Genomic DNA, 19,372 nt, shown 5'->3' on the forward strand with positions numbered 1-19,372 from the left:
TTAAAAATATTCATGGGAAATTTTATTTGTTTTTAGTTAGTTGCTTTCTTCTTTCACAACAACCGTTATAACGGTTACTATTCCCTCCTGTTTTCTTTATTTTAAATTTGAAGGGTGTTCTCAAAAGAAAATTCTGAAAAAAAATTTGCCTGGTTCCTCAAGGATCGAAAATCACATTGTTCGCGTCGTCTCTTTTCCGCCATGGATCCGCACTTCAGAAATCCCTGTTGCCAATCGCGAAGCATTTTCTGTTTATGGTGATTTCCAAACGGAAAATGTATTTATTTTATGCCATCGATTACGTAAATGAAGAGGATGCTTGGTCAAGCTTGCTGCTGTCAGAGACGGAATTAGCAAGAGAAAAGCTCGGCGTAAGCACGGAATATGTAGAGTTGTCAAGAGAAGATGCTCGGAGAAAACTAGGGCCTGAGAAAGGTGAGCTTTGTCGTGTAGCTACTGGAGGGAACGGGAATCGATTGTCTTTATATTCCAGGATGAAATCAGCAGGTTTTTTGCCAAGAGTGGTGAATCGGTTTTTCTCCTCTATTGACGGATTTCCGCGAGTTCTTTTCTGTCCATTTGGCGCCCATCCTTATTATGCCAATTTGCCTCTTTCTTCTCTCAGGTTATACTTGCTGTCTTTCTAACATCTCCAAGCTTTGTTTTCTTTTTGTTCTTCAGTCGCTGTCTTGTTTTGCTTGAGTAATTCTATAATGTACACACGTAAACACAGGCAGAGAGAGAGAGAGAGAGAGAGAGAGAGAAAGAGAGTGTGTGTGCGTGTATGTTGCTGGGTTTGAGAGAGAAGTAGCTCGAGCTATCTCTGGTTTTGCCATTTGGAATGCCTGGCATGTGTTTGAAGTTAGGCTCGAAAGAGAAGTGGCCAGAGAGAGAGGTGATTTGGAAAACAGAGTGAAAGAACTGATGATGTGTCTGTTTTGTTATATGGGTGAAAGGAATTTTATCTCTGTGATTTAATGACTTAGAGATATTGTGTTTTAGAGAGAGCTTCTTGTGATCTCAGACTTTTCTGTTGACTTGTCTTCTGTCCTTGGTCTTCAGCTTCTTGACTTTGTGGTGGAATCGACATTACAGGAAGTGGTACAGAAAGTGGTGCACGCACAACCGGGAATTGATCGAGGCAGCTTGGAAATGTACAGTCATCTCCATTTGTTTCAATCCAGAGGTTTGTTACTGTTAGAGAACTAAAATAAAAATAATGCCAAGACTGGGTAACAGACACGAAGACACTTCTTAAAGATAGTTAAACCTCTATCTCGGGAGTCAACTTAACTTGGTTTTAATACTGTTCCCTTACAGTTACGCACCAGCTGCTAGGAACTAATTCTCATCTCAATTTAATGACAGAAGAAAAAGAGATTCATTAAAAGATTGATGTGCTAAGTCCCTACTAAATGATTAGAAGCATTTTATATCTGTTGGGTTCTGGTCTTCCACAAGTTTTTTATCTCTATCTTTGTTGCGCCTTTGATTTTGTTTGGACTTTTTAAGGTCACTTAGACCTTCTTTAGCTATCGTGACAAATGCACATTCATGGGTTGCAGAATTTGGCATCTAGAACTAGATGGAAGCTGGACTCAGCTTTTTGCTTATGTTCTCTCGCCACTACCAACAGGAGGACTAAACTAAAGAAACGATGGACCCTGGAAAGCCAATAGAAGATCAGTTCTTGAAGCTACACCCATGCCTACCTCTGAACACAAGAATAGGGATAGTAGGAGCTGGTCCAGGTGGCCTATCTGCTGCTTATGCACTAGCCAAGCTTGGTTACAACAATGTCACTGTGTTGGAGAAGTATCACACTGTTGGTGGCATGTGTGAATCAGTTGAAATTGAAGGTACAGAAACAATGACTCTTTCAGTGTATAGATTTGCCAATTATTTTGACCATATGTAGAACACAATTATATGCAGGGAAGATTTACGATCTGGGTGGCCAGGTGCTTGCAGCCAACAGTGCACCAGTTATCTTCCATTTGGCGAAAGAGACTGGGTCTGAATTTGAAGAAATGGACTCCCACAAGCTTGCACTGATTAACAGTTCTACAGGAAAATATCAGGACATCAAAGTTGCAGATGATTACGTCTCTGTGATCTCACTGACCTTGGAACTTCAGGTCAATTTCTATTTCACTAAGTGAGCTACCTTGTTCATGAAAGATTGGGAATTAGTTTATTTGAGAAATGTTGTTTCTCCACAGGATAGGGCAAAGGTTTCTGGTCGATTTGGAATTCATGCTGTTAGTGAGTTTGCTTCAGATTTGACTCCAAGTTATCTTGAGGCCCACGGATTTAAATGCGTTCCTCAATCCGTGGCTTATGGATATACTGCTTCTGGTTATGGATTTGTACAAGACATGCCCTATGCATTTGTTCATGAGTTCACTAGAACCTCCATGGCTGGAAAAATACGACGACTTAAAGGTGGATACACGAGTCTTTGGCAGAAGATACGTGAATCTCTTCCTGTGGAAATCCTCTGCAACACTGAAGTATTGGCAGTTAGGCGCAATTCAGTAAATGTCACTGTTAATGCCAAAGATATTAATGGGGAAACCAAAATTTTTTATTTTGATAAAATCATCTTCACAGGTGCCTTTCCTTTCAATAATAGGAAAACTTACCTAGCAGCACCTTCAAACTCTACAGGTTTGTCATGCTTGGCAACTAGGGATTTCTCTTTCTTTCTGTTTATTTCTTTTATTTCCTCTTCTGCGGTTTCCAACTGGGCATTTTTATTACAGACCACTGTGAAACTGGGGTGATGGATATTGACCAGCTTGAGAAGGAGATGTTCAGTAAAGTGGAAACAATTGACTATTACACAACTGTTTTGAAGATTAAAGGACTAGAAGATATTCCAATGGGCTTTTATTATTTTGGTGAATATATGAATGATCCCACAACAGTTGGACATCCAGTCGCGATGCAGAAATTCTTTTCTGAAACGGACATTTTCTTGTTCTGGTCTTATGGAAATTCTGTTGATGTTAAAGGGCCTACTGTCACTGAGCGTGCAATCAATGCAGCTAAATCTATGGGAGGAGAAGTTCAGAAAGTGGTTTTACAACGACGATTTAAGTATTTTCCTCATGTTGGTAGCCAAGGTATGCTCCACGAGGTGCTTCTATTTCTGATGCTAGTCTAAGGATGCTGATTGTTAATTTGGATGCAGATATCAAGGAGGGATTTTATGAAAAGTTTGAGTCTGAACTTCAAGGAAAAAGGAACACCTACTATGTAGGTGGGTTGACCGCATTTGAGCTTACTGAGAGAATTTCATCTTATGCCATGGCTCTAATCTGCAAGCACTTTGCAAATGACAACTCTGTGCCAATATTCCCATATGTTAGGGTAAATTTTCATTTTAGATATTTAAGGTGATGAAGGAATGAAATTGTTTTTTTTTTCCTCAAACATTATAGCTTATCTTAATCAAATGCCACCGCTGCTCTCTGCAGAGTTTGTTTCAGCTGCAATCTGATTTTTCGGGGTGGAGATCAAAAGAATTGGATGAATTCCCAGGAGTCGAATTCCCTCAACTGTCTAGTCTTGATTGCTACTTGAAGCATTGGGGAACTCACAGGATCACTCAGAAAAAGACACTCTACACTTGGATCAATGATCAAGGGGAAGTTTTGTGTGAGAGGACATATGAAACACTTAACGCTAATGCCTATTGCATTGCTCATAAGATCTTGACATGCCAAAAACCAGCTATGAAGACTGGTGACAGAGTCCTTCTGGTTTATATCCCAGGTCTTGACTTTATTGATGCATTCTTTGGATGCCTAAGAGCTAAGGTACTACCTGTCCCAGTTCTTCCCCCAGATCCTCTGGAAAGAGGTGGGCAAGCGCTTTTGAAGATTGTAAACATCGCAAAATCATGCAATGCAGTGGCCATTTTATCAACAATTTCTTATCACTCAGCAATTCGAGTAGGTGCAGTAAAAAGTCTGCTCACATTGAGTGGAAAGAAGGGGAAATCTGCAGCTCAGTGGCCCAACCTTCCCTGGTTGCACACAGATTCTTGGATTAAAAATTCTAAAGGTTTAAACTATGAATCCATAGCTGATCAATCTGACTCTTATCCAGATGATCTATGTTTTCTACAGTTCACATCAGGCTCCACTGGTGATGCTAAAGGCGTCATGATTACTCATGGTGGTCTAATTCATAATGTGAAGCTGATGCGAAGAAGATACAAGAGCACCTCAAAGACAATACTAGTAAGCTGGCTTCCTCAATATCATGATATGGGGCTTATTGGGGGACTTTTTACTGCTTTGGTTAGTGGTGGATCGGCAATATTGTTTTCCCCACTGACATTCATCAAGAATCCTCTCTCGTGGCTTCAGACCATGAGCAAATACAGGGCTACTCACAGTGCTGGACCAAACTTTGCTTTTGAGATGGTGGTCCGAAGATTGGAGTCTCACAAGGATAGAGTCCAAAAATATGACCTTTCTTCAGTTATTTTTCTTATGGTTGCTGCAGAACCAGTGAGGCAGAAAACTTTGAAGAGATTTGTTGAGCTCACTCGTCCGTTTGGAATTTCTCAAGAAGTGATGGCTCCAGGTTATGGTCTTGCAGAAAATTGTGTCTTTGTTAGTTGTGCATATGGAGAAGGGAAGCCCATCATGGTTGATTGGCAGGGAAGAGTATGCTGTGGGTATGTCAGTCCAGACAATGCAGATGTTGACTTCAGGATAGTCAATCCGGACAATCATGAAGAGTTCAAAGAAGATGGAAAAGAAGGAGAAATATGGATTAGCAGCCCAAGTGCTGGAGTTGGGTATTGGGGGAGGGAAGAACTCAGCCAGAACACTTTCAGAAATAAGGTTCAAAACAATGCAGAAAGAAGATATGTAAGAACTGGAGATCTGGGACGAATAATTGATGGAAAATTGTTCATCACTGGAAGAATTAAAGATCTTATAATTGTAGCAGGAAGGAACATTTACTCAGCAGATGTAGAAAAGACAGTTGAGACTTCATCAGAACTTATACGTCCAGGATGTTGTGCTGTCATTGGTGTTCCAGAGGAAGTTCTTTCAGCAAAGGGAATTTCAGTTCCTGATGGTTCTGATCAAGTGGGGTTGGTTGTGATTGCCGAGTTAAGAGATGGTAAGCCCGTTGACAAACATATTGTTGAACAAATTAAAACCCGTGTTTCAGAAGAACATGGCGTTAATGTTGCTGCTGTCAAGTTGATCAAGCCCAAGACGATTAGTAAAACAACATCTGGAAAAATAAGGAGATTCGAATGTCTCAAGCAGTTTACTGATGGAACTTTGAACATAATTCCAGAACCAATCTTGTCGAAGAAAATTTTACATCGATCATTGACTACAGGTACATGTAGGGAGGGGTATACACCTTGCTCTCACCCAGTTAGCAGTCCTTTACCAAACCCCAAATCAAATAATAGAGATATTGTGGAGTTTCTGAAGGAGCTTGTTTCTCATCAGACTGGGATTCCTATTGCGAAAATCTCTGCCACAGAGAGCATTGTGTCTTATGGAATAGATTCCATTGGTGTAGTAAGTGCAGCCCAAAAGCTCTCAGACTATCTTGGAGTGCCTATTGGAGCAGTTGATATATTTACAGCAACCTGCATTGCAGACTTGGCAAGCTTCTGTGAGAATATTGTACAAAAGTCTCAACCTCAACTAACAATCACCACGTCTTATCCTACAGATTCTGCTATTAAATCTGATGACCTAGTGACAGAGATCTCCAATTTCCGCCGATTGGGTATCTGGTCTGTCCAATTTCTTGCCCTGATATATATATCTGCCATGCTTATATTTCCTGCTTATGTGTCACTTTCTGCTTTCATAAGCTTTGTCTCAACCATCCATAACTCAGTGCTCGAAATTCCCTGGTCAGACTATTTGTTTCCAATTTTTCTTGCTCCCTTTGCTTGGATCCTTTGCATTGTCTTAACCTGCATTTGCATCGCTTTCTTTGGGAATCCTTTTCTACAACCAAATTATGCCCTTAATTATGAAATTTCAATTTGGTCAATGGACTTTGTTAAGTGGTGGGCACTTTACAAAGTCCAACAAATTTCTTCCAAAGTTTTTGCTGAGCATTTGAGGGGAACAATATTCCTAAATTATTGGTTTAAGATGCTGGGAACTAGGATTGGATCATCAGTTTTGCTGGACACAGTTGACATTACAGACCCACCTCTGGTTTCAATTGGAGATGGAGCTGTAATAGCGGAGGGGGCATTGATTCAAAGTCATGAAGTGAGGAGTGGAATTTTGCGCCTCCATCCAATTAGAGTTGGTAGAAATTCGTCTATTGGTCCATATGCTGTAATTCAAAAAGGGAGCACATTGCTAGAAGGAGCTAACGTGTTGCCGTTGCAGAAGAGTGATGTGGGCAACCCTGTACTCAAGTCTTCCAAGGTTAACAATATTCAGAAGGTAAGTGCCTATATGATTTTCTTTTCCTCTGATGGATCCTATCTGAATACACATTTAACTTGTGGAAACTTTTACAAAAATCCAGTTTCCACCCATTCGAGATTACAGTTAAACTCTACTGGATACCTCCCTCCGCCCACCCCAAAAAAAAGAAAAAAAAACAGTAGTGATAGATCTGTTCAAAAACTCTCAATAGTATCTATTTCTCATTTCAGACTACATTTGTCTCGAAATAAGAAGAAAAACTATGGATTAAAAAGTTTCTTGATTTAGCAAATGGCAAGAAAAGAAGAAGAGGAAATCAGTAGTGAGTAGGAGGTTTTAGAGAAAGACGAAAAATGGCAACATTTAAATTATGTGCAACTGAATGACAACATTTAAATTTACTTTTGTCTGCCTTCATGGATATTCTCATATGGTCTGCAACATATCAATTTGTAAATTTGGAATCTTTTTAGTTGGTCAGCCGTGATGGTTAGCAATGATTACAATGTTATTTCTGCATACAAACATCATCAAGAGACTTCCTTCAAGCAATGTCTACATATATAAATGCTCTTCTTTCTTGCAATTAAAGTAGATACTGATCAAGGCCCCTTGTTTGTCATGTTTTTAGGGACAAGTGTTGCCAGTTACTGCTGGTCAGACTCGAAATGAGGCCATTTATCACTTCATTGGCATATATTTAGTCAGTTTCCTTGGCACCCTTTCAGCAGCTTTTATCTACTTCCTCTGCATTTGGCTAACTCAAAATCCTGCATCCCCTAAGCACTTCGCATTTGTCTGTATATCTGGAGCATTTCATTGGATTGTATTTCCCATTATTGCCTATACTACCATGTTTGCAAATATCCCGTCAAATCCAGCTGCCTTTGCTATCTCAATGGCCACCGTTTACTTCCTTCATGGTCTTGTACTCAGCATCGTCACGTGCACTTTGACTCACATTCTTGCTGATAAACAACGAACAGAGCAATATCATCTAAAAACATGGCTTCGCCATAGGATTACCATTGCCTGTCACCTCAGATTTGCCAAGCTCTTGTCTGGGACAGAAGCCTTCTGCATCTACTTAAGGTTTCTGGGCGCAAAGGTAGGTAAGCATTGTTCCATCAGAGCAATCAATCCAGTTTCGAACCCAGAACTGATTGCAATCGGTTCTGGCGTCCATCTTGGTGACTTCAGTCGAATCATTTCTGGGTTCTATTCCCCTGGTGGCTTTGTTCGGGGGAAAGTAAAAATAGAAGACAATTCAGTTGTTGGAAGTCATAGCCTAATCCTCCCAGGTTCAACGGTTCAAAGAGACGTTATTCTTGGTGCACTCTCAGTAGCTCCAGTGAATTCAGTTCTCCAGAGAGGCGGTGTCTATGTTGGGTCCCAAGTTCCGGTCATGGTCAAAAACACTTATCATGTTTTGGATGACAGAATAGAAGAGATGGACATGAAATATAAGAAGATAGTTGGGAATCTGGCTGCAACTTTGGCTGCCACCACTTTGAAGGTCAAGTCAAGATATTTCCACAGAGTCGGTGTTGCAGGGAGGGGACACTTGAAAATTTATGAGAAGATTGAAGGATTTGGCAGTCACAAAATCTTTCATCCTGGACGGGTCTACCCTGTTCTAGTCCGGCATAGTAATAGCTTGGCCGCTGATGATGATGCACGGATTGATGCACGTGGGGCAGCAATAAAAATACTTTCAGATGATGGTAGCAGTCCCCTTCTTGACTTGACTCTAAAAACAGGAAAGGCATTCTATGCTCGCACTATTGCTGATTTTGCAACGTGGCTAGTTTGTGGTCTAGCTGCAAGGGAGGAGCATGTGAAAAAGGCCCCGCATGTGCGTGATGCAGTTTGGGCATCCCTACGCCTAGCCAACTCATACACAGAACTGCATTATTACTCAAATTTCTGTAGACTTCTTCGTTTTGAAGATGGAAAGGAAATGTATGTGAAATTCAAGTTAACGCCTTATAATGAAGAAATTAATGAGGATTCTGGTAAGGTAGAGCCTATCGGGATTCTTCCACCAGAAACAGGAACTATTCCACGGGACGAAAAGGATACTCGCCCCTTACTTTTTCTTGCTGAAGATTTCCAGAAACGTGTGAGTTCCAGTTATGGGGTTCGCTATATCTTTCAGATGCAAATAAGACCAGTACCAGATGATGAGGCAGTCCAGGAAATTGCACTTGACTGCAGCAGACCTTGGGATGAGATTGAGTTCCCTTATATTAATGTCGGGGACATCACTGTTGAAGAAAATGCTACACGGGAAGAAGCAGAAGCATTGGAGTTCAATCCTTTCCTGCGCTGCCATGAGGTTGACATCATCCGGGCAACATCTTGTTCCCAAAGTGCTTCAATTGATCATGGCCGCTCATTGATTTATGAGATTTGCCAGCATTTGCGAAATGGGGAACCACTTCCAGAGGCCTGGAAGTTCTTCCTGGAACAATCCGATGTAAAAGTTGATCTATCAGGTTGCCCGATGGCAGCAACAATGGCGAAAAAACGTGCAGAAAAGATGACCCTGGAGAGAACTTGGTCCCAAACCTCATGGGCCACCGTTGCTCAACCTTTACTGCAAACTGTTATGCCTCATTTTCTCCTTGGGCTAGCAATTTTTGCGCCTCTGAACTGGATTCTTCACGTGAAAGAAAACGTGGAACTTCCACTGTATTGGTTGTTTCCTTTATTTTGGGTTTCTACTGGGATTTTGGCGGCACTAGCTTGCGTCATAGCCAAATGGACTCTCGTGGGAAAGAAGAGAGATGAGGAAACGATGCAGATTTGGAGTTTAGGTGCTTTTATGGACACTGTTTGGCAGGCTTTCAGAACTGTTGTTGGGGATTATTTCATGGAAATGACTAGTGGAAGCTTCTTGTTTGTGTTGTGGATGAAGCTCATGGGATCAGAAATTGAGATAGGTCAAGTGACTTACGTGGATAGCATGGAAGCTTTACTCAATCCTGAAATGGTGGAAATAGAGAGAGGTGGGTGCATAGAGCACGATGCACTGCTGTTCGGACACATATATGAAGGTGAAGCGGGGAAGGTTAAGTTCGGAAAGATAAGAATTGGAGAAGATGGGTTTGTAGGGAGCAGAGCCGTGGCCATGCCTGGGGTGGAAGTGGAGAATGGAGGTTGTCTTGATGCCCTTTCACTTGCTATGAAAGGTGAAGTTGTTAAATGCAGATGATGAAGGCTTAAAACTCCTGATTGTGGTTCTCTAATTTTTTCCTCTTCTTCCTTCAACAACTTGTCACTGGTCTCGTGACATGTTGCCAATAAAACCGTTAGCACGACAGAATCAAAAAAATTACATCTCTTATTTTCTAAGAAACACAAATCAGTTCGTGTTGAGTCTCTGACACGAGTGCTTTGTTTGCACCCGGCAATAAACAATAAATTTTGAAGACATATTTAGGGCATGATGTTACAGGTGTTATGCTCAGGCATTATTTGCCTGTCTTCAGCTGTGGTTCCATATTTACATACATGTGTATACATAAAATCCCAAGAAACATCTAAAGCATGAAGTGCTGACAATGTCCTAGACTAAATGTAAAGCTAGAAGATTACAATTGCCAAACCTATGATCCGAAGATGTTTTAATTTTCATCTTCGAACTTATGTTTCGAGAAAAAAAGCATGGTAGTCTTCAACTCAAGTAGTATAAATATAATTTCTTCAAAAAAACATTAAAAACTTTTCAACTACTTCCTCGTTCATGTTAAAGTTTAAATATAATACTCCTTAAAAGTATTTCCATTTTCATTCAACTCCTATGTTCAAACAAATACATAAATCTTTAAAAAAAAATTAATAAAACAAAAGAAAATTCTCATTTCTCAAACAAAACCTGATTTTCCTTGCAAGAAACCACAGTATTTTACTCACCAACGAACGGGTGCCTTCAAGAGGGAAAATTTAAAGAAATTAATAAAATTTATTTATTATATATAAATAATAGCGGAATTTGCAATTAATGTTTAGTCGGTAAGAGCCACCAACTAACAAAATAAGCCGCCTGTTAGTTCTTTACAAGCCCTACTCCCAATCAGAGAGAGTAAGCATTTCTTTTCACTCTCGAGGATAAGAGGGACATCCCCAATTTCTGTAACCAAAGACGCAGCTTCGGCACCGAGCGGGAAAAGGAAAGGCAGTTATAAATAGCTTTCTTCCCTTTCAACCTTAAATACCGAATTGCCCATCTTACCCCAAGCTTGTTCTCACACTCCACTAACCAGAATAGTTCTATGGCGATTCACATACCAAAAAAGAAGAGTTGATTAGACCAGGAAATTCCTAAAGCAGAAGACTGATCTAGACCATTAACGATGTCGATGATTTAGTTCACATCATGTGATCAAATCCTGCGCCGGCCTGAAGCGCAGGAACTCGATTCACACTAACATTGTGAAGCAACTGTTGCAACCACCTCCTTGTTGTTGGATCTTCCTGCAGATATATACGGAAACAGTTGGTCCAGAACGGAGTTAAAGCATATGCTACTTTAGAGAAATGGAAAATCAAATAAATGAAACCTTTGGGACAAATCTAGAATTTTTGTGGAATTTCTCCGTAAATCTATACTTGCTCCAACTAGGAGATGTGAAAATACTCCCTAAAAAATGTTAAAATTTCATTTTTAAAAGAATTTATAATGCATCTTTTTCTCATTCCTCATGAGTCCCATATGAGGTTAATTTTTAATATCCTTCCACTAGAATTTACATACTTTCCCAAACTAGGTGTGGATTTGCAACTGAATTCTATAAAATTTTTAAATTAGTTCCAAACATAGCTCATAGCTCAATCTGTAACGAGTATGATAATCCTTTTTTAACTACATCTCTCATTCTTAAATATGAGAATAACAATCTCTTCTTAACCACCATTATTACTGCAAAAAGTCTCCTGTTACAGCAAAGTTGACCATAAAACATTAAAAAGGTATCTAAAACACAAAATGTTCCACAACAAACATGAACTATGCCATATACACATTAGTAGACCTGAACATACACACAGCAACACCAGAGCTTAGATGCCATATAAAACAATACACAAAGAGATAGAGCTATGCAAGAAAACCAGAGCAAAACGAGCAGATAGTTAGCATTCTTTCAGAACTCCTAGATATGAATTTAAAAAAAAAAAGATCCAATACAAATTGATTTCAAGTATACTTACACGAAGGCAATTAGTAAAGGTGGCATCTCTTAACATGTCTGGAAGACAACTCCTCAATGCATCACAAGCCCTGACCAGAGAGATGTCCTTTTGTAAGCACTAAAATTTGTAAACAAAAAGGAAAAGATGGAAAAGAAGAAAATAAATTTGATGATCATGAAATCAGCATGAAGATTGCAGCTGCATAACTAACCAACCTTGGGTTATCTGACAATCGAAGATAACAACGAATTATGTGTTTTAACAGCCGTGAGGATGGTTGATCTGCAAGTGAAGCAACCATGTTCCCCAACACTCGACCAACTGCAAAAAATCGCTCTGCAGTGGTGCATATATAATCCAGACCAACATCATCCAACAAAATTTTTTGAACGATAAATGTTGCGACCTGCCACACGAAAGGAACTTTATTCAAAAAAGATACAAACCTTAAATAATAGCAATAAATGTCAACAACATTTTGATCATGTATAGATTCCAGCATCCACCATAATGTGCATCTCATATGCCTAGCAATACTGCTAGAGCCAGTTGATTCAGTGTGCACAGCATGCTCCCAACTGTACTAATCATGCCGAACAAATTGCACAACATGTGTGGAAATTAAGGAGTCCTAACACCCTTACTGATATAATAGGCAACATTTTGTTAAGGTTCACATTCTTGAACAAGTAGGAAAAACTAGAATAGGCCTCTCAGAAAAGCCATTTCTTCCAGTTGAAACTTGCAACAAATTAAGATAATTTTTTCTTATGTGTTAGTATTATCATACATGCGCATGTGAGTGTTTGTAAAAATTTTATAGTAGACTAGAAAAAAACAAAAAATTACATTTTCATAGATTTGAAAAAAAACTATGTTATAAAAAGCTTCACAGTTCCAGAAAAATGGGAACCAGACATAATTAGCAAATGGCTTTGCCCTGGAAAATGAGCTATAAGAGACAAAAGAAATTTCCAAATATTTCACAAAGCTAAGAAGCAGAAAACAGAACACTCAACTGTTTTTGATAACTCACTGCCCATCTCCATGGTGCGGAGGCACAGAGGAATTATTTCTGTTGAAAGAAGGAAGCTAATGACCTCTGTATCATCAACCTGGTGAACAGAAACAAGTGATTAGATAAAATCCCTTGAAATCATGAAGATAACAAGATTCATTAACTGTAGTAGGGGGCCTGTCTGGAACCATTTTACACTCCCTCTTCTTAAATCACTTGCTAAAATAATATATTTTACTAAACTTAAATTCCACTTTACACATTTTTCTTTTATTTTTGAAATAACCACTTCAGACATTTTTATTGTAATACCCTAATGCAAAAACTGTTCTAAGAAAAAAAAAACAATTACGATTTGTTTGAGAAAAAGAGAGAGAGAGAGAGAGAGAGAGAGAGAGAGAGAGTGTGGGGGGGGGGGGGGAGGGGGGGGGAGGGGGGGTGTCTCATTAACAAGCACAAACAGGTGCCACCTGAAAGCAAAAGACAGAAAAGCAAAAGATAAAAAAAGGCGATAGGATTCCCTAGCTCCTCTCCATCATAAAACGCATCAACAAACCACTTAGAAATAGATCTTAGAGTCTCTACTTCTAGCAAAAGGAGATCTTAGAGTCTCTTCTTGACAACAATTTTCAAAAACTTTTTCTTGGGAACAGATTATCACGCATGTTTCAATCTCAGAAAACTGTCCTCAAAACGGAAATCAATTGCCCAAGCATACTCAATATTTTCTTTTTTTTTCTTTTGAGAAAGTAAGCATACCTATTACTCATAGTTATGTCACGCGAAGAAATTGAGAAGAGATTTAGTTTAAGAACTATGACAACCTGCCAACTTGGGATAACTTCACTAACCAAAAATAAGGCCCCATAAAGTAGAATCTGTGACTGACCCAACCAAAACAGATCTCATGCAATACCTCAGGACATAAAAACTCAACTTAATTTTTTTCTTCCTAACGAAATTCAATAATCTAATGGACAATTAGACTAATAATCTAATAATCACCAAGGTCCTTGAAGATATTGGAAACATTAAAGCAGCCAAGCATTGCAAACTCAAGAAACAGAAACGGTAATAAGTATGAATCTGGCAAAACAAAGTCAATAAGGATAGGTTACCTTCACAAGAGCACCAATGACCCCTAAGCTAGTAAGCCGCAAGTACTCAAAAGGCCTTGATTTGCTTGTTGTGTTAAGGAAAGGGTACAGGTACAGAGGTATGTGAGCTGCAAAAGAAAAATTGCTGGTTGGGAGCACTGGGCATTCTTTAAATTTACTAAACGAGAGAATATATGTATCGTCATCTGGTTGATAGAATAAGATCATCTCTCTAAAACTCAGCTGTTGGAACCCAAGCCAGATGAATACGAAGAAATGACCATAAGCTGATAATATCTAGGATGCCCAAAAAAACTGTTGTTGAACCTAAAAAAGTTGGGCTCAACAATCATCTTAAATAAACTAGCATTTCAGATATTGAAAATACCTTATTATGCAAGGAACAAAAAAGATCAAGACATTCAGTTGATAGACATGTATTTTCCGAAAAGGAAACATATTATGTATTCACAGAGACACCAAGAAGGTGTCACCTGTACTAGGTATTTGACAAAATATCCACCACCACCACCTAACTCCCCCTCATTGGAGAAAATGGACTCGAAACAAAGAATATCTAATCCTGTAAAAAGGAGGAACAATATCTTGAAAGGCTCTTTTGTTTCTTTCGAGCCATCCATCCCAAAGATAGCTAAAGGAACAATGGATATAATTCTGTTCCATTCCTTCAGAGCTTGAATAACATCCCAGTAATTCAACAGAGACAGAACCCCAACTAGACATAACACCCAGCTCAAAAGCTTTGTTCCGGATAGATGTCCCAACTAGACCACATGCTCATTCCATTTTGTTTAAAACTCTGGAACAAGATAGTATCCATGCAATTGAACCTTCTGTAAGATGCAGCATGAACAAATTAAACATTCTGCAACAACAAGCTTTATTGAGAGTATATATTATTGAATCAAAGATGACAGAGCATATTAATTACAGTTATTGGCTTCCTCCATTACTAATTTATTAATGACTAACACTGCCACTCTAATTGGACAGGGTTATGACATGCATTTATATGACACTCTCAAGCTGCAGCAAGAACAAGTAAAACCAACAAAATAGTAAAAAATTTCTCAAACAGTTTAAAAAGAAAGAATCCAGAAAACAGTTCCTATCAATAAATTAATATTTAAGGCCAGTGTTAATGCTTAATGAATGCAGTATGTGACAAGATAGCATGTGATAAGATCAATGTTATTACCATTGAGGAACAACATCCTTGTGTCTGGATGAGAGGCTACACACTGAAACAACAGATAATAAAATTGTCATGTTATGTACTCCTTTTTATTCTCAATAAACAATCAAATAAACAAAATTGCCATGCATCACTAATGCCTTCATTTATTGATTCCCATAGTGATATAAAAATATCATGTTCAACCGCACACAGAAGTTATAGTATGGAAAATTTTTGAAATGAGAATTTTCACCTGAAGAAGTGCAAGGGCATTACAAACTCGATTTGATTGAGCAGGAGTCAGATTTGGAGGTGAAAGAACAGGATATATTGAAACAATCTCCTGCAAGAGGGAGGAAATTCAAGCCAAGCAAACAAAGAAAATGAACACCCAGGTGATCAATCATTCAGCTGCCAATTTTTAAAGTCAACAGCTAAGAAACAAACTAAATTATGCAAAACACGGTAACAACCACTTCTATCAGAAAACTAACGAACAATCACTGGTATCTCATCTGGCATCCAGGAGAACGATCAGCTACTTAGCTCCCCAGAAAAGATCGAAGAGGAAAACCAAAGTTGTATGAAGCAATCACATGCGAGGCATTAAACCAAGAAAAACAAAAATGCTAGTAAAGCGCTCGGTCAATGATTACTTTTCTATAGTTCATCTGGTTGCAGGTAAAATTTGCAAGTCTTGGAGATATCCTAATAAATCTTAATTCCTCATCCCGTTTCCTTCCTTTTTTTTACAGAAACAAAATTACATTACTCAAATCGCACATACAGGATGCCTATTTTCCACCCTAAATTTGCCAGCTTATAACAACATACCTAGGAAGAAATATTAACTGGTTAAAAATGTGTCGTAGGGAAGGTGGAAAAGAGCATCAATATCTTTGGAAATAAGACGAAAGGAGAGGAAAGAATTGGGGCAATTTGATCTTAGCAAACTATTTAGCTTCCCTCATTGAATCCTTTCCATTACTACATTCTACCTCAACTAATATTTTTTTAGCGAGGACCAAGTTCTCCGAGAAAAGGGAAATTCATTGTTGAACCAAAGGGGTGCCAACATCATTAAACAGTTTATAGTTTTTCAAAAACAAAATATCAAATATTTCAAAAATAAAAACCCGCCCTGCCTTGGATCGGGAGAACTTTCCATTAGATACAGAAGTCCTTGACCAACAATCCAGTATGGCAGCAAAAGAGGATTGCGGTGAGGACCAAATAACCCAAATTCCACTCTGATTCCCCTCCCACAAACAGACCCTGAATGTACATGACACAGTGTTATCAGACAAATGTGACCAAGCATAGGGAGCTTACCTGTAACAGTGCAGCAATAGTACCAAAAGAATTCCACAACAATGGAGCCAAATCTTGAAATAATTCTCTCTTCTAAAATAAAACAAAAACAAGTTTATTAGGCATACCTGTAACAGTGCAGCTATAGTACCAAAAGAACTCCACACGAAAGGAGCCAAATCTTGAAATAATTCCTTGTTCTAAAAAATAAAACCAAAGGCAGACACTAGTTTATGAAGGCACTATGCAAATGTTTAACAGCTATATTGCACAACAATATAACGGGGAAAAAAATAGCAAGAACAAGTCCAAGAAAAGAAGTAATTCAGCCATTACACATAAATGGTTCTACAGCAATCTACTTAAGAAATTATTGAAGTCCAAAAGATAAGAAAGAAAGAACAATTTGAAGAAGAAAAAAGAAACAATAAAAATATTGAAACCAAACATTTGCTTTAAGTAAAATGTAATCATTATGCAAGTGAAATAATGAAGTAAAAGCAAATATAGGACAATATGCAAATACAACCAATTATGGAGACAGTTTAATATGCTTTTTTAGCACATGAAATTCTAAGATAAACAGTTTGGAATTTTAAATACAAAATGATTTCATGTCCTATTTTTCTTGTGTGCTTCACTTTCTAGGATTGTGGCAGGAACATAAAGAGAATAGAACATAAGTATTAAGAAAACACATAAGGCAAAGAAGAAGCAATAACAATTGTCTAGTTTTCAATTGACCTATCTCGACTTCTTATTAAGTTTCTTGAATTGAGCTGTCCCGAGTTATCATGGCATGATACCCTCGTGCTCCATTTGGGAGTGAGAAGAAATGGAGAGGACAACATTAGGAAGGCATTTGATAATTTAACCTTGTTTTGGATCTCATTCTATAATGGAGCAAAAGGAGCCACTATTTCTCCGATGGAAGACCTATCCTTAATGATTCTTTCAAGCTCAGTTTTTTTATTAATATTAAAATCCTTAACTCTCCCAGGGGAAAAAGTTATGCATTCAATTCATTTGCTTCCTTCTCAAACAAAGAAATATATCAATGTATATGTGTTATTTTACATAAAATTCCATTCATTCTCATTTCCTTACTTACCCGCCCATCCCCCTCTGCCACCACAAACCCTTGAAAGACTACCTACTTCCTGTGAAAAAGAACAAATTTCAAAACCTAAAAACCAAAGTTTCCCCAACCAACACTACTGATTATTGTCCTCGAATTCTCCTTGCTGTAGCTTTTAGCCACCACATTTTTTTAATATTAACTGGCACATCCTCATATCACACTCCACATCATCCAGTTCAAGTCAAAACACAAATTCCATACTCCGGTCGTCCAAATATCCAGTAACCAGAGCACCAAGTTCCCACATTTTTATACATATAACAAAAAGAAAACACATTTCAAAAGATATAACGCGATCATTCCCTTTTCCTCATCTGAAACACCAACATAAACCAGATAAACCAGACACCAATGGCAAATAAACTCAATAAACTATTTAGTTCCCACCAGGTGATGTCTGTACTTCACATCCATTACTTTCTGCCACACATATTACATGCCCTTCCTAGCAATACCAGTTTCCCAACGTTGATTGTCCGAGGACCAAGAACCAAAACTCAAACTAAAAATGAAGCCCGACTTTCCCAAACCTCATGCAAAACAACGAAGGAAAACCTAAAAAATCCTAACAATTGCTTCACCGATCAAAAGCAATTCAGTAGCAAAACGAAAAAGAAATAAAAATTCAAAGAGATACATTCTTCAGAAACTTATAAATTACCTTCGATAGCTCGAGAAGAGCGTTTTCTCTGAGATCGGGATTGCTTAGATCGAGCACCAAGTGCTCTGCCGACGCCATCTTCCGGTCTTTGTTAGCGGGAGCACCGGCGGCGCTAGGTCCGGCCGTGCTAGGTCCACCAAAGGGAGAATTCATGCCGGACAGATTTTGAGGAAGGTTGGCCATTCTGTTTGGTAGGGAGAACTTGTTGAGATTGGTTTGTTTAGACAGAGAAGAGAGCCTGCGGACTATAAAAGACACATACTTGAGCTTCCGCTTTTAGAAGTACTGGACACGTGACCTACATGCGCGTCCGCACTGGAGGCAGTTGTCTGATTCTGAGAGGACGTATATACACGCGCCGCCCAGAGAGGCCTTGAACATGCGTTACATGGGTTTTTCACTTTTATTATGAAAAAAAAAATATTGAGATATATATAATTGTTATTTGTATTATTGTTATTATTGGCGAAAAAATATAATTAAAAACTTATAAATATATGTATTTCAATGGTATTCTTTTAAAAATTTAAATATATTATAATATTTTATAAGAAATAATTCATTTTAATACATAACGAACTTATTCAAAAATATATTCATTTCTACTTATTTTTCATTCAAATTTTTAATTTACAATTTGAAATTTGTACGTTATACTGAAATATATGACATATGAAAATAGTTCATTAATGAAAGTGTACTCCCATGGGGGTAAAACGACGGCGTAGTAACGTCAATATATTTAATATTAATAATTAATTTTTTTTTAATTATTAATATATAAAATATATGTGTGTGTGACGTTTCACTATTAAAAACGTATATAAATGTATTATATGGGTTGTTGGGAACTTTATCATATAATAATATAAAAAAAAAATTATCTTTATATATTTATATAAATATAAAAAGTATAACTTTTAATAAATTATATTTTTTAATATTTTATCTATCATTTATTTGAATATATATATTGATCAGTATTTATATAAATTTATAAATAAATATATTAATTATTACGTGTCTAAAATAAATTAATAAAATATTTAAATTCGAAATTTGTTAAATATAAAAAAATATGATTAATAGTTAATTATAATTTAAGTAATACTAAATTTTCTCCCATATTAATTACAAAATTAAATCATGAGTATGTGTGTATTAATTTTGTTAATTGCTATATAATCTTATTCATAGTGGAAGACAACCTCAGAGAATTATGAGTTTTATATTTTTAACTAATTTGGGGAATCCATACATAGAATTTCAATGTTATATACAATATTTCATCCCTTCAAATAAATAAA

At 37.7% G+C, this 19,372-nt stretch overlaps 2 protein-coding genes across 7 annotated transcripts; one reads left to right on the forward strand and one right to left on the reverse strand.

The window, feature by feature from the left end:
* The first annotated feature begins 158 nt into the window (after positions 1-158).
* Positions 159-9,881, forward strand: LOC110811865 (uncharacterized). 5 transcript variants are annotated; one of them, XM_022038468.2, is made up of 9 exons: positions 159-625; positions 1,063-1,186; positions 1,566-1,859; positions 1,936-2,138; positions 2,223-2,670; positions 2,766-3,128; positions 3,197-3,375; positions 3,483-6,458; positions 7,075-9,881. In XM_022038468.2, exons 3-9 carry the CDS (start codon positions 1,658-1,660, stop codon positions 9,658-9,660), a joined length of 6,957 nt encoding a protein of 2,318 aa, XP_021894160.2. In that variant the 5' UTR covers positions 159-625; positions 1,063-1,186; positions 1,566-1,657; the 3' UTR covers positions 9,661-9,881. The 5 variants fall into 5 exon arrangements, with proteins under 5 accessions (XP_021894160.2, XP_088071071.1, XP_088071072.1 ...); XM_088214945.1 differs by having other exon boundaries at positions 1,637-1,859; XM_088214946.1 differs by having other exon boundaries at positions 1,063-1,154.
* Positions 9,882-10,390: 509 nt separating this feature from the next.
* LOC110811830 (Cell differentiation, Rcd1-like protein) lies at positions 10,391-18,463 on the reverse strand. 2 transcript variants are annotated; one of them, XM_088214948.1, is made up of 9 exons: positions 18,066-18,463; positions 16,285-16,356; positions 15,206-15,295; positions 14,974-15,016; positions 13,776-13,882; positions 12,659-12,754; positions 11,855-12,045; positions 11,658-11,727; positions 10,391-10,922 (listed from the first exon to the last, which is right to left on the reverse strand). In XM_088214948.1, exons 1-9 carry the CDS (start codon positions 18,246-18,248, stop codon positions 10,818-10,820), a joined length of 957 nt encoding a protein of 318 aa, XP_088071074.1. In that variant the 5' UTR covers positions 18,249-18,463; the 3' UTR covers positions 10,391-10,817. The 2 variants fall into 2 exon arrangements, with proteins under 2 accessions (XP_088071074.1, XP_088071075.1); XM_088214949.1 differs by lacking the exon at positions 16,285-16,356 and adding an exon at positions 16,392-16,463.
* Positions 18,464-19,372: the final 909 nt, after the last annotated feature.

This window comes from Carica papaya, chromosome 3 (assembly GCF_054855325.1).
Source record: "Carica papaya isolate Zhongbai chromosome 3, ASM5485532v1, whole genome shotgun sequence".
In the NCBI taxonomy this organism is placed as follows: domain Eukaryota; kingdom Viridiplantae; phylum Streptophyta; class Magnoliopsida; order Brassicales; family Caricaceae; genus Carica; species Carica papaya.